The sequence below is a fragment of the Corvus moneduloides genome, chromosome Z (genome assembly GCF_009650955.1).
Source record: "Corvus moneduloides isolate bCorMon1 chromosome Z, bCorMon1.pri, whole genome shotgun sequence".
Classification (NCBI taxonomy): Eukaryota; Metazoa; Chordata; class Aves; order Passeriformes; family Corvidae; genus Corvus; species Corvus moneduloides.
The window spans coordinates 66100297-66116264 of NC_045511.1; the positions used below are offsets into that span (position 1 = coordinate 66100297).

At 42.1% G+C, this 15968-nt stretch overlaps 1 protein-coding gene across 1 annotated transcript in view; it reads left to right on the plus strand.

Annotated features, from left to right (window-relative positions):
• The first annotated feature begins 317 nt into the window (after nt 1–317).
• MAP1B (microtubule associated protein 1B) overlaps nt 318–15968 on the plus strand; it is a 72243-nt gene continuing 56592 nt past the window's right edge. The window contains exons 1-2 of the mRNA XM_032095324.1: nt 318–543; nt 5146–5247. Of these exons, the coding sequence (XP_031951215.1) occupies nt 366–543; nt 5146–5247 (280 nt within the window). The 5' untranslated portion in view covers nt 318–365. The remainder of the gene's footprint in view (nt 544–5145; nt 5248–15968) is intronic.

Consider the following 15968-nt stretch of genomic DNA (forward strand, 5'->3'; position numbering starts at 1 on the left):
GAGGCGCGGGGCGGGGGCTCAGGGGTCTCACGGCCGGGGCGGGAGCTGGGCGCGGGGCGCACCCCTTGGCGTCCCCTCGGGGCGTTGTTCGCCCCCCGCGTCTTTCCTGCTTCCGGGGGCCGCCGCGGGGAGGATTTGCCGCAGATGACATCAGCTGTGGATGCTGGAAAGGCGGCGGCGGCGCGGAGGATGCGCCGGCTCCCCCCCTTCCTCCTCCTCCTCCTCACCAGGTCCCTGCCCTGCACCGTCTCCGTATAAAAGCGCCGCCGCCTCCCCGCCCGCCCTCACTCCCTCCTTGCCGCCTGCGGAGCCGCCGCCGAGCGGCCCCTCTGCTCTCAGCGCCCCGGAGCCGCGGGGCGGAGGCGATGGCCACCGTAGTGGTGGAAGTGGACTCGGAGCCCTCCTGCAGCATCCCCAACCCGGCCTCCACCTCGCCCAGTCTCTCCCACCGCTTCCTAGACAGCAAGTTTTACCTGCTGGTCGTCATCGGCGAGCTGGTGACCGAGGAGCACCTGCGGCGGGCGATCGTCAATATCGAGCGAGGTGAGGCGGCGGGAGCCGGGGCGCCGCAAGCAGCGCCGCGACATCCCCCGCCGGCGCCCTGCCCCTCCCTGGGCGCGGTCGGGAGCCGGGATTGCCCCCGACACCCATCCCTCCGAGCCGCGGTCTCCAGCTCTTTATTCCCCGGGGGGTCCCGCCGCAATCGCCCACCCACTCACCTTCCCCCGCGGGGTGCGGGCGCTGCGGAGCGGGGCTGCGGAGAGCCGCAGCGAGCCCCCTCCCCGCCATCGCTGGGCGGAGGGGCCGGGCCGGGAGCGCAGCGCCCGCCGCCGAGCCCGTCCGCCCGGAGACACCGGCGGGTGGGCGTGGCACGGTCCGCACTGCGGTCCCGGTGGCAGCCCGGGGCGGACAAAGGGCGGCTGGGGATGGGGTGGATGGGCTGGGCTGGGGGGCGGCTGCCGCCCGCAGTCCGTCGTCCCCCACCGCCACGCCAAGCCGGCGAGGTTCGGGGCGTTTTCCCTCTCGGCGGCAGAGGCTGCGCGGGCGGGAGCGCAGCCGCGCCTTTGTGTCTAACTTTGGGCGCTGGGACTTTTCTGTCGTCTGGAGAATTTTTCAGGACCCAAGTTCTATACATGCGTATATATATTCCAATAAAGAAAACCGATTTGAGTAACAAGGCTGTTACTTGAGTGCTCAACCTCGTTATTGTCCGACTGCGGACTGCTCTGACTCGGCGTTTATTTGTCCTTTCCTTAAGACGGCGATGCAGGATGGTATTGCAAGTCAAATGACAGTTTTTTGAGTTTTCGTTGTGTTTTTTGATACAATAGATTGCAGTGTATATGCGGATAGGAGAAAAAAAAACCCAACCCGTTGCGGTATTAATGGAATAAAGCACAAAGAAAATTATTGCCAGACCTTACAGTTTGTTAAACTCACTTGATACATGATTGTATAACATGTATTTTTTGTTCTCGGCTAGTGAAAACAAAGATTTCAGAAACTGCCATTGTTAGACTGAAGAAGAGATCCCGGAACGGGGAATTGGTAGCAGCCTTGTCATGTAGGTGTGGTTCAGCAGTCCAGCTAGGACTTCGTCTGTCTCTATTGTTGCTTTCTCAACCATTGTTGCTTTAGTTGACTATTTTTCTGAATTCTTTTTCGTACCTGTCTGAGGTAAAAGGCATTCTCTCTCCCCTAACCAGTTTCATCATAACCTGTTCATCTTTATTGTGACCATTGTCTCCTGGGAAGAACTACTGAGGCAGGTGCTTTGTCATTCAGAGCTTCTTCAGCATTGCACTTCCTTAACTCTATCTAATTTTCAGTTGTGTTAGAAGTGAACTGGCTGCATTTTAATTAAATTGTTAAAGATTATAGAGCAAATTGGTAAAATTTCTTCCCTCGAGACAGCTAATACTCTTCCTCTGAAGAAATGCTCTTCAGTCTCTTCTTGAATCTTCTATTGTACAGTTGCTGCTGCATAGCTCAGTTGCTGCTACCTCTGCCACTAAGCATAACACCCGCTTACGGGTTTAGATGTTCAGAGGAAATATTTTGGCCTTTTAATTCATCATTTTGGATTAGAAGTCACTGTGCTGCTTCTAGTATCAGACCATCTGATTGAGATTTTTGCCTGCTAAGAAAACTCTGTGGTGAAATTTTGAGGTACATTGTTTTGGATGAATACAATGGGAGTCTGAAGCTCTTTCTGCATGAGGCAGTTATGGGCTCAGCTAATATCTTTCTCTTTGGAAAGTCTGCCCTAGTCTGGAAAAAACCACTTCTCGTTACCTTCATCTCAGTAGAGCTTTAAATGCATTTTGGTTCTTGATAACTCTGCCTCACTGTCCTCTCTGGTACATCTCTTGAGTACCATCACTGAAAACTGTGGGTTCATGCGCCAAACTGCAGAGCAACGTGTCAAAGAAAACGTCTGCTGATAACACATCAGTGGCGTGATGCTACGCAACCTGGTGGAATGCAGAGTCATTTCTTAAGATATCGTGGGGAGGGAATGGCATGGCAAGATGTATTTTCAGTAATTACATTTGGGATGTGACTTTGCTAAGGGGGCAATCCTCCAACCCACCATCCACCAAAAGAGAAGAGGGGACTCAAGAGAAAGCTTCAAGATTTTTCTACTGGTTTAGCAGATGCTACTGGGTGTGCCCTGCCTGCTGTCTCATTAGTGGCATTGCATTCCTAAGACTGCAGAAAGAAAGAAATAGCTCCAGTTCAGTCATGTTTACAGCGGTTACGTCCACACTGCTAATCCGTCATTGGATTGACCTTAGATTTTAGTTCCACGTTTACCTTTTTTCTGCCCAAAACATGATTTTGTGATATCATGCATTTAATGCATTCTGCTACTCTATGGTACACATGCGTAATTTTTGCATCCAGACTGCTGAATCATGCAGTTGCAAATTTTGGATAGTCTACCCAAATTCCAGCTTCAACTTCTAGGACTGCTGTGTGCATAGGGCATATAGGCTTTTTTCCCCTTGGCTTTGTTGTTTGGGTATTTTTTCCCCTATTTATTTTGTGTTGAGTCCTGTATTTTGGACATTGCCTGACTCAATGTTCTTGACTACATCTGATCAAAATCTTATCCCTGCAGCAAATTGGGATCTCATCTAAAGCAGCTAGAGATGGTGGATGACTCCTATCATTAGCAGCATTGATGAGTCATAGTCCATGTTGTTTAACTGACCTCCAGAAGGCTTTGTAGTTCCTCCACCCAATCTTGGTGTCATAGGCCAGGGAGCTGTTTATCTTAAAGCTTCTTGAAGTTCAGCACTCATTCATTCAGCGTTCTTCAGCTTTGTGATCAATGTCAGTTTCACAGTTATTGCTTTCATATGTGCTCTATGTGTATGGTATTATATCATCTTGGCAGTCTTGCTCTTAAATATTCCAACACCTGGAATATATTAAAGCCTGTTTAGACATATTTGTCTGCCAAAACTCATCCCAAAAATGCACCATATGGCCAAGAGCTTTCTGAGAAAACAAAGTAAGGAGAGTTGCAGAAGAGTCTTGCTGCTTATGCCTCTGAACAATGATGCATCAGTCAGGAAGTGGAGGTGGCTGTTTATAGCTCAGTTATTTTTCTCAAGTGGTTATGGAACACACAGGCAATAGTGTATTTTCAAATTTTTCTGGAGATTCAAATGGCAGCTACTTAATTGTTGGTAGCATGTTACAGTAAGCTTGCTACTACCTTTACTTGGATGCTCACAAGGAAAAGCCCTGGATGCATTCTTCTTGCAGAGGCTTCAGGCTGTTGAAATGCAGATGTTCATATTTGCATGGAGAACCTACTCAGAGCTGCAGTGGGAGACTGGCACTGCAGATCTGGTTTCTCTGCTATTCCCTCTTTTCTCCTCATGCTTCATCCCTGCAACAGGGCTTCTGCCAGTCTAAGTCCTGACATTTCTGCTGCCTTGAAACAGAATATAGAGCATGGGAAGTGGCATTGACAGTAACATCCACAGCCTGAAACCCTGACAGAGTTACCAGGAGTGTTAGTTCTGGATGAGGGGTTGGAAACACACCTCTTCAGGCATCTCCTGGTCAAACCCTAAAGTGGTCTAACCCAGAGATTCCATGCAAAGGATGCTCATGTGGGGAGGGGCCACCAGACATTTCCTCACCAGAAATCCCTTTTATGTTTGCCAGTTCATTTGTGTAGATGTAATGATGTTCTTCTAGGACAAAAAAATGAGTGCAATTTTGGTTTTCAAAACTGCAGCAATGCCTGGACTTACTTGTAGTGCTACTGCCTGCTCATTATTTCAAAACTAGAATATTTTTCAGAACAATTTGAAAACAAAATTAGAGAAAAATCCAAAGTATGTTCTTTTTTTTTCTTCTTTTTTTTTTTTTTTCCCAAATTATTCATCAAAATCTTACGGAAAGGAACTAGAAACTTGTCTTTTGGCTGCAATGACTTTTTTTTTCCTGATCAAATGTCAATCCTTAAAAATCTACTTTGGAATAATACTTTTTTTGGTCATATAAGTGCCAAGTGTCTCACTTTTTAAGTAGCTGGGGGAAAAACAGTAGGGAACAGAAATGTGCTGTTTAGTTTTTAAAAGAAAAAAGATCAAGCACAGCATTTTCAAATCTCAAAACTAGAGTTCTGACACTTCATAAATAAAAGATCACTTAAATTTTAATTTAAAATATGGTATGCTTCAAAGATATTCAATGGAGAAGTCAGCAATTTAATACTTTTTATTTAAATATTAATTAGCAACATGCTAGGTGGTGCTGTCTTTTTCTTCTTGGAAGGGCAACATGACTGAAGTGTCCTCTGGTTTTGTGAACCTGTATATTGCTATTTTAAAGTCAAATCCGGGACATTGGTAGCTTCTTGTGAAGTGGCTACTACTGCAGTTCTAAAGCTGGGGCCTTAAAGACTGGTCACCCTTTGGAAAGGCAGGTTGTCTTTTTCTGATTCCTGCCAGAATCCTTCCAAGTGCATTTTAAAAAATAGCTGCGTGCCTTGAAAGGAAGTGAGGCTGGGCTTGGAATTTAGAAATATGCAAATAGCATGAATACAAGTAGAAAAATACTTGGTTAAAGCTTCCAGTGCTTGTGTGTCAAGCTGGATGTGTTTTGTATTTTGAATTTTAGGGATCCGATCATGGGACACAAACTTGGTCGAATGCAACTTGGATCAAGAACTGAAACTTTTTGTGTCTCGCCATTCAGCTCGATTTTCTCCTGAAGTTCGAGGTGAGTTTAAGAGCAGAACTAATAAATTACACTCTGAAATTACCTGGCCTGTTAGTTTTAGGGCCTTTTCAAAGTTAAGACAACTCACTTTTTGATTGAACAGTTTCTTCATGTAGCACCTATCTAGTAGTCCAGAGTCTGAAGCTTATTGTAGTAGGTAGAGTACATACAAAACGATTAACTGGAAAGGTTAGTTCTATAGTTTGGCAGAGCCAGAACTGACGTTGCAGCTGCTGCACAAATGCAGCTCAAGCCCTGTGTTTCTTCCCAAAGGACTTGGACTTTTCTCTTTCTTGGTATGAGAAGCTGAGTTATGGTGAGTCTGCCTGTACTCATAGGAACTTTCTTTGGCTTGTATGAGGAAATCAGAATTTTATAGGGCTAATAAGACTAAATCTCTCTTGCTGCCTTTTTTCCAAGCCCATTTTTCCTTGAGAGGATTCATTCAATAAAATGAAACATTTGTTTACCAGTTTTGTGAAGTGTAAAATTTGGGTTTGTTCTGGTTTCATGAGAATGAAGTGTTTGGTAAGTTTCTAAGATCTCATTACTCTTAATACAAATGTGAATGAATTTAATCAGGTTTCTCATGTGAAAATCTCTGACTTTCTCAGAGTAGTAAAGGTTTCTATCATTGGTGAAATCACTGTGGCCATGTGCATGTTGAGTCCTGTCGTACAGTACAACCTAGTACTGATGAGTGCTAAAAATTCCAGCTTCTGGGATATCTCTCCTGTGGTGAAAAAGGGCTATGAAATTTTGTATCATTCTACTACATCATGTTTCTGAGGTCAGTTGCTATACACTGTTGACAAAGAGACCCTGATGCCTTGCTAGCATGACAGCATTGACCTGATGGTTTTGAATAATGTACGAAAATGTCTTGTGTAACTAATCCTTTTTCTTGCAGCATATGTTAAAGCAGTTTTTGCTGTATCTCTCCATATCTAGAGACAGTAAAGCACTGCCAGAGTTAAGAAAAAATTATATACTTCTATGATTCTTCCTCTGGTTTGAAAAACAACATAACTAATAAAACAACACACAGCATGAAGACTTTTGAGTAAAGACATGTAGCTCCTTATTTACGTGGATGTAAACTCGGGCCTAGAATACTTGTCTTTCATTTCATTTTAAATGTCATGAAGACAATTCAACTTCTCAGTGACATTTGTTGCTTTGCTTTACAGAGAGGGAATTTATCTTTAAGAAATGGAAAATGCAATGTATCCCATTTTTAACAAATCTGTGTTTTACTATAAAACTTCAAGATTCTATGTTTCTCCTGTAGCAAAAATATTACAGCATGACTAGTATTTTTGCTGTCTCTTTTAGATGATACATTCTAATACTGCTGCATGCATTAAAATAAAGCAAATACTCTACTTTCATGTAATAAATAAGATAAGATTTCTTTTGCAGCAGAAAGAATGTAGAATTATTTAGGAATTTTTCTCTGGGAATTGTATTTTTGATTGATTTTTTTTTTCTTTGTTTGTCTAGACTTCCCTGTTTAGTCTTTCATTGTGTTGAATTCCAGCTTAATTGCATGTGACTGGAATTCATCAACATCTCTGACAAGCAGAAATGAATGTGTTTTTCACCACTGCTCAATCTTTAAACAATAAACTGCCAAAATCTGTGTTTGAAGAGCATTAAGGGAGACTGAAACTTGAATAGACGCAATATCAAGGGATAAAGCTATCCCTTTTGACCAATTTCTTGTCTAAAATTTTGTGGAGAAGCACATTTTTACCTCCAGAATCTCACTGTACAGATCAGAGAATTATTTTAGTTTCTTTCTGCTGTTCTCTGATGTTGAATTCTGCAGGAGGCTCCTTTGTATCTTCTCTGCTGTTTGGCAGAGAGGCTTTTTTGTTGCCACATTTTAATAAGATTTCAGAATGTTTAATTTCTGTTACAGCACCCAAATATTAAACTGTGGGTGTTCAACTGTTGACATGGTCGGCTTTGATACTAAAGAGATGATTGTAAGTATGTATTACTTTATGGTCCCAGACTCAGATATGGAATTTAGGTAACTAGGTGACCTTTTGTCCAAGGGAAATATCCATCCAAGGTGATGGGGTTGTCTGTGGAATGTAATTAAACAACTTCTTTTTTTTCAGCCCTTTGAGTCTGAAGTCTCTGTGCAACTCACATACAGGGACAGTTTACTCTTGAGCAAGGCTCCTGATGTAGTCTGGTCAGACTTCTGACTGACTGCAGCCTCTTTGATTATCATGTTTAATTATGGTAATTGCAGTGCTGGCTCAGTAATGTTTGTGTACTTCTCAGAACAGCTTGAGGATACATACAGCAGCAATGTGAAGGGTAGGAATCTTTCTCTAAAAGGAAGCTTGGAGGAAATGGGGCCAATCCTGTCCCCATACCATACGTCTGTGATGTCAAAGGAGAGACATGCAAGAGATTGTCTGTCAAAGCATTTGGGTGTTTTCACTTAAAGAATTTAAGGTCTGATCCTTCTCCCTGTGTAGTGAATACATACTGGTACTGCAGGGAGCGTGATTAGATCCCAACATTTTTTGTGTTCTTTTCAAAGGGATGGGTTACCACTGTAGTATTTGTGCACATTGTGTTCAGCTGTTGGGCAATTTATGAGTGATTTATGATTCCTGAAAAATAAGATTCAGAATGGAAATGCCAGCAGATCTTTTTTGCTACCTTGTAAAGCAGCTGAGTTAGCAGACTCCTTAATAATAACAGATCTTGGAGAGGTGATGTTGGCAGGCGCTGGTGAAAACTGAGTAACACAACTAATTAAGTGGTTGCCACAACAACAGGCAACATGACAAGGGGTACTCCAGTGGTGCCTCTGTTTTCTTTGTCGTGTACTGATAACTTCCATATTATAGTAATATCAAAAGGACAAAAAAATGCGAACAATGTACAAGCTGGAAAAGGAACTGTGCATCTGGTAGTGAGGCAGAACAAGTGGAGAGTCTTGGAAACAGCTCATTTGAAATTGCAGCTGTACCTACCAATCTTTGCTTAATTAACAAGAAAGTTTCGGCTGCATAAAGCAGCTTCACAAAAGACCCTGGTTTTGGGTGGGGGAGGGTGAAGCCGTTGAGGGCCCTTCTGTAAGGCTTTTGCACTGCTGTTTTATCCCTCAGTTTCCACCTGGAGACACTTAACTGTTGCATTGGTGCATGTTCAAGCCCTTGTCTAGATAAAATCCATTTTATTTAAATAGCTGCTCACCCCCAACCTTCTGATAAATACTGCTCGAGCTATACACTGTGGCTACTTTGTACTTTTTCCTGTGGTTATGAAGAACTTATATACGTGTTTTGTATCTGAACAGTACCAGGAGGCCTCCTGTTGCCTATTAGCCACTGCAGACACCAACTGCTGACATGAGTCCTTCTTTACCTGTTCCTAAGACTTTTTTATTGCCAGCCTGCCTGCAGCCAGAGGGGACCTTGGCAAAGTGCAAGACGTTTTATTTCCTCTTGGCAGCTACCTGCATCAGCAGCAGCAGTGGGCTTGCCTCCTTCAGGCTTCCTAAAAAGTCTTTTCTCTATGACATTGTCATTATTCCAAAAAACCTTAATGACTTCCCTTCTGAAAGCTACCACTTCAAAAGTTACTGTTTGGGACAGCTGGAAGCCTGTGGAGAATTTTTGGATCTGGGGTTTCTGGTCATCAATGCACTCAGCTGTGTACTGCAACAAAGTGGTCTATAGCGCCATTTCCTTTGTCAGAGCAGATCTCAAACCAGTTAACGTCACACCTAGTAGCTTGCCATGTGAGCTTGTGGAGTCACTGATAAAATCCTGAACAGCACGGGTTTTGTGCTGATTTACTTGAAAACGGCAGTTCACCAAAGTTCCTTAAGTCAGGACACAGGTACTCGAGCTAAACCTGTGATTTAAAATGAAAAAAAGGAAAAAGAGACAAGAGGTCAAGACCAGATTTCTCAGGTACTATCAGAGTGCCATAACTGTCTAGAAATTAATTTTGCTTAAGATCTCAGGTAGCCTAATATGCACGTTTAGGGACATGCTACAAATATGATTCTTCAGATATTTAGAGGCTGTGATGGTAGCTGGAGTATCTATTGAGTGGAGTCATTTTAGCTCATTATATGTTTGGAGAGGTTAATTTTAGTTGGCTACTAGACTTCCTTTGTGTCTCAAAGTAGTTGTGCATTGAAATAAAGAAAATGGAGGCAGACTAGGACTCGAGAAGGTAATTGAGCTGACTCACGCTGCAGTAGCTGCGAATGGTGTCCCTGCGGGGTGACCTGCAGCTGTCCGTGGTCCAGGGCTGCGGCCGTGGAGCTGCCCAGCAGCACAAAGCCAGGAGCCCCTGGGTCCTGGTTGAGGGATATTGATGGGAGCACATGCACTGGACTACTCCTGAGCTTTTTGTGGGGGGATGTTACCATTTTGGTGGCTTGGGAGAGGATTACAGTGTAATAGCCTATGTGTTTGGATACAAGAATTGTCAAAGCCTTCTTTTCTTAGTGCTATTTAAAATTCCAGAGATGGGCTAAGAAGTCACTTTATCATCTTTTTTACAGTAAGTAAGGTGTTGCGTTTATGTGACAGTCATTCTGGCATTGACTTCCATTTTTGCTATTTTTAGGAAAGATCTCAAAGAAAATTAGCATGAATTTGCATTCAACGGTACCTGCTGATGCTAAGGTGTTAGCGTGAATCAGCAAAATTAGTGAGAGGTTATTTTTAAGTGCCTTGTACCACAATTAAAGATAGAAAGTTCAATCATCCTAGAATAGCCCATGTTTTATGGGAACAGGTCTTGGCTTGTGTGAGGCAGCTACCAGAGGCACGGGATTAAGTTAGTTATGAATAATGGTGGAATTTTAACTGCATTATGAAATTTGAATCCTCATTCCTCTTTATTGGAATGAAAAATAAGCATACCTAATGGTATATTCACAAATGTTATTTTGTTAAGGGTTATCTGATAGAATTATAATTCTTAGTATGTCACTTGTGAGATTCCTCAATCTTTTTTGTAGTATTCTGTCTGTATGGGATTTCTGAAACTGAAAATTTCAACAATATTTTATTTTTGACCTCTGCCCAGTACTCTTTACAGATGATCTACCTCTCATCTCTTTCATCATGGATTTATTATAAATGTGTAACCAGAATATAATTGCCACTTTTTAAATCTAATTTCTGTTTTCCATGTGCAACATTTTGTTAGATGGCTGTTTTTCTTAGTTTTGTTAAGACTGATGTACTTTACTTGTCTGGAATTTGTTGCTTTCTCATCTAATTTATCAGTTACTTGAGAGAAACATTAGATGTTTTAATTGGACTTTATAATGAGAAGAGACTTGATCCAAAGGCCACTGAAATAATTGGATTGGATTTTGGATTAGAGAAAATACAATCTAGTATTTTGAAGGTAGAACAAAGACCAAAATACCAAAAAATACCAAAATACCAAAAAATACCAAAATAGCAAAAAAGTGAGTGTTTTGCCTTCCTTCTTGAATGACAAAAATGTTACTTTGTTTGAAGTGAATTGCCTACCACTATATTCAGAAATCTAACCAGACCCAAGTAAGAAGAGTTGAGACACTCCGTTTTCAGACTGGGTGGAGTGGGGAGGTCATGTTTATTCCCATTGCTATCTGTAGAATGAGAGTTGCCACTGTGGCTACTGATATCAACCTTGCAACACCATGAAGAGCTCCAGTTGTCATCGGCCTTGTAGAGACAGATACAAGAGGTGCATCCATACTGGCTGCAAATCCATGTGATCGTGACTGTAGACTGGCAGGAGTATCCTACAGTACCTCACAGTCCCTATGAGTAGGGGAGTCAGTAATAGTCACAAATAGAAAGCTGGATAGTTTTGTAACAAAGGTTCGTGGTTTTGCATCAACCCTCCAGATGGTCCCACCAAAAAGACAAGATGGTTAGTTTGGGGCTGTAGTTGCTGGTGGTAATCTGTTCCTAGAGCTGAGAAGAAAAGCAGTGCTCCTGGTGACCTGGATTTGCAGATTTAAATCTGTTTTAGAGTCAAAACCAGTCACTGATAGAATAAAAGACTAAGTGTAAAAAAACTGTATTCAAGTAATAACCAATTCATAAACAAACAATTTGCAATTTTATGTATTTCAGTACTTGAAAGCTTGTCTGTAATGGTGAGATGAGTCGCCGTCCTGTGTCCCTGTCTCCTGCATGGCTGTGTGTGGGACATTATACCCGTCAGTAACGCTGGAAAGCTTGGGATTTTATTTGACATAAGCAATCAACCCCACAAAAGAACCCCCCAAAGCAAAACAAAAAAACCTCTTGCAACAAGATTAGCCATATTCTTAGACTTTATAATATCTGAGTGATTCTAAGGAGCTATGCAGACTTTCACCTGGAAGTCAACTCCCCACTGTCAAAGGCTGCCTTTGGAAGCTGGACCAGTATTATGGCAGTTGTAGCTCTTCTGGACAAAAGACTCATCCCAGCTTTGGCTCCCATGTCCTGAGTCAAAAATAAGCTGTCATAGGTCTTGTAAGCTCTTTATGGCAGATGGAGTATCTCCCCCACACCTGAGAGACTGGAAGGAGCAAAAGTAAGAAAACTCATGGGTCCAGATAAAGGTGAGTTATTATTAGGTGAAGTGAAAAATGGCAAAACCAAAGAAACAACCAAAACCAAACCAACAAGCACAGTGAAGGAGATTGCTCAGCGCCTCACACAGGCAGAATAATGCCCAGCCGGTCTCTGAACAGCCCCCACCTTAGTAACTAATAATCCCACCTTCTTCCTCTATGCTAGCTTTTGTTGCTGAGCATGATATTGCATGGTGGTATTTGTGTTCAGGTCACTGGTTTTTTTGCTGACACAATTGTTGAACTTCTTGAAATAAAGGCGATGAAGTTTGACAGAGCCCTAAGAGAGTCCAGCTACCGGAGTCCTTCTTCTGATCTTAAGGCTTGGAGACAGAAGCACACATCCTGTCATGGGTATTATGGCCCTCCAGCTTGCTTTCTTAACCTCAGACTGTGTCCCATAGTTTCCCTGGTCCTCTAGAACTTGCACAGCACTTAGACAAACTTAAAAAAAAATATTTTGTATGTGGCCAGTACTTTAAATAGATATAGAAAGCAAGCCTTCAAGAGTATCTCAGGATAGGATTTAATGCTTGTTGCAAACTAATAATTTAATGGTATTGCTCATAATAATTTGTATGGTGCTATTGATTTTTTCCAAACCTATCGTTACTAGCTGCAAAGCTCAATTTCTAAAGGTCATTAGACATGGAAGATTTAAATATTTTCAATACTAACTAGGCTTTTGTACATATACCATTTCCAAGCAACTTTACAAATTTTAATCTTCCTGTCCACTGTTTCAACAATTCCATTCTTTTTATGTTTCAATCCGCTAGCTAGCTAGTTATCTATCCAAAACCTGCCTGAAATTGTATGAGATGGCTTTTTTCATTGTGTCCTACAATGTGTATTGCAGAATCAGATCAAAAACATGTCACCTTTCAAAATAACACATGAAAGACATCAGCGTTACCCAAAAGAAATCCAAATGGAGATGGCGTATTACTGAAGTGACCCCTTAAAAAGTAAGGGTGGGCATCTTTGATCATAACACCATCTCAATGGCCTAAATCATCTGGCTGCAGCCATTTTATTCTTGAAGACTCTAGTGAGAATAGTTGCTCTGCACCTAAAAACCCTCTGTACCTATTAAATCCTGTAATTATAACAAGAATCACATTTTGCCTTCAGCTTTGGTGGAATAGTGTTATTGTATGTCAAGCAGGGGATTATCATGTGAAAAGAGACTTTGCCGACATTCTCATTTTGTGATGAATAGCAGGATCTGATAGTATTAATCCGTTAGGAGCTGTAGAGTGGGGGAAACCCATTTACTGGGTTGTGCTAATGGGTGTGGGTTGTGGATTCTCCACAACTGTTTATAGACAGTAATCACAGGAAGGAGACCAAGGATACCAAGCCATCAAATTTCCTTAAGCAGTATGGAATTACTCTTCAGTCTCTTGAACAGTGTAATACAACCATCATTAGACCTCTGCTTACCTAAAGAGGTATTGTTTTGATTTCTGGACTGTTTCATGACCTTTGTGCTCCCTTTGTAATTAAATTGCTTTGAATTGAAAGTAAATTCTGGGCCAAGGAATGAGCTTCTCTCAGAGAATCTAGAAAACACTTAGAGATTTACTTTATTTTATGCATGTCTACTTTTTTGAGTTTCACACAGCATGTTACACACTTGCGGAGTTGATACTCCTCTGACTTTCATTCCTAACTGGAGTATGTTTCCGTTTGGTGTTGGAGACGGCTGGGCATCTATGAAATTACCTGTGTCCTCATGTACCTTTCAGGCATTCCTAGAGTGCTCTGAGAATCAAATGAGTTTTTAACACAGTGCCTGCTGCTCTCCAGGGTAGCAGTAGTGAGGTGTATTAAGCATGGTATTTTCAGGGCAATATTCCAATCTTGGCAGATTTAGCATTTTCTCCCTTCTTGCCTTGACTTTTAATCACAAAAAACCCCCAGGGACAATGTCAAAAGAGGGGGCCACCCTATGATCTTTCTTTTGCAATTGGAAGTGAAAGAGTGGTGGTGCAGGGCAGTCCTGGGTAGAGCTACCCTTACAGGCAGAGATGAGCTGGTACCTCCACCCGGGAGAGTGCAGCCCCAGACTTCCATCCCTCGGAGAAGAATGATCTCATCAGTAATGAGCCTCTCTAAAGACCCATCAGGAGGGTCTCACCACACCAGCATTTACCTTCACCACAGCTCTGAGTTACCAGGGCTCTGCTGCCTTGTTTCAGACACAGCTTTGGTATCCCTGCAAGGATAGTTTTTGCATGGACAAAGCATAGATCAAAGACTTTATGCTGTGATACTAACATTTAAAACTGTTTTTCCTGTTTTCCTGATTTTTTCATTTCTTGAGCACATTTTAAACCTTGTATCCTGTTCCCTTCTTTCCTGAAATGGGTGAAATGCTGAGTTTTCAAATTAGCAGATGTTTTCAAGACTTCAGAGAAGCTTGTATTCATCCTAGAGGACACTTTTCTTCCTTGTCCCATGCTCTTCATCCTGCGGTCTTCCTATATGTCAGAGTAAGTCATGGTAACTTAGTGGTAAAATGTGAATGGCATCTTTTCAGTATTGGATCTTCTAGGTTTGCTGCCTTTCTTGGAACCACACCACAGCTGACAATAAATAAATGTGTACTTTCTAAGAGATGAGTGTAGGAAAAGCTGTGGTCAGGGATGACTCTGCTCACAAATTATGTTTTGTAGTTTTTTCTTTTGTTTCTGGCTTCTCTCTGCTATTAAATATGTTGGAGTTGATGTCTGTTACTTCCAGCTTTTTTGTTGGTCTTACTTTTGAGCAGATGGATGTTTCTTTGTCAGTGATTGTAAACCTAATCTAAGCAATTATCAAATTATATTTAGACCAAAGTCCTTGCTGAGCCCCACCAAATCTTACTCCCTGTACTGTCCCACGTTTCTGACTGGCTTGCAAAGATGGGACACACTCAGAAAACACTCGAGCAGTATTAGACGAGTTGTTTTTTGTTAGATAGTTTAGGTAACTTGGTTGATTGTTGGCTGTGGAACTGGGCACAATAAAACATTTCATCAATAATCATTGAGGGGGAAAAAAGAGAACGAGAAGATGTTTTCAACCCAGCAGAGACAGTTTTGAAACCAGTAGAGATGTGGCTTCTGTGGATCTGCCTTGCTGTAGTCCTATGACAACAGTCACTGTTTTGTAAGTGGAGTTACCCGACAGGTATTGTCCACTATTTTTGGTCAAATCACAAAATGGCCACATAAAGCTTGGAATCACAGTTGCTATAGGTGATGGCACAATAATAAACAGATTCACTGCTGGGTTTGATTCCTTTTTTTTTTCAATTTCTAGTGTAGAGGTTTAGCCTCTCAATATTCTCACCAAATAGTTAATAAAATCTTGAGTTATTTTTGAGATCCTGTGAAATAGGAGAATCACAGAATCATAGAACTTGATGAGTTGGAAGAGAACTACAAGGATCAGCAAGTCCAACTCCTGGCCCTGCACCGGACCTGCCAAGAATCACACCATGTGCCTGAGAGCATTGTCCAAACACTTCTTGAACTCTGTCAGACTGGTGCTGTGACCACTTCCCTGGGAAGCCTGTTAGAGTGCCCAACCACCCTCTCTGTGAAAAACCTTTTCCTGATATCCAGCCTAAACCTCTCCTGTCTTAGCTTCATGACACTCCCTTGAGTCCTGTCACTGGTCATGAGAGTGGAGACTGGGACCCGCTCCTCTGCTTCCCCTCATGAGGATATTGAAGACCACAGTGAGGTCTCCCCTTGGTCTCCTCCAGGCTGAACAGCCAAAGTGTCCTCAGCTGCTCTTCATACAGCTTCCCCTCCAGAAGAATAGGAAAGTACAAGCAGTATCAGTCTATCAGCTCTATTTGTATTTCCTCATTATTCATTATGCCTTTTAAATTGTTACTATTTTCAAACGATAGTCTTTTCCACTGCAAAATAAAGCTGTAATACTCTTCTTGTTGTTCAAAATCCATTCCCCACCAAAGTTTCTACATAAAATTCATTATATCATGCAGGCAAAGCTACTTTATTGAAAAAAACTTCAAATTAACAGTTAAAAAAACCCAAACCAACCCAAACCGAAAAACTGACAATCCACATCATGTTTCTTAATCTTT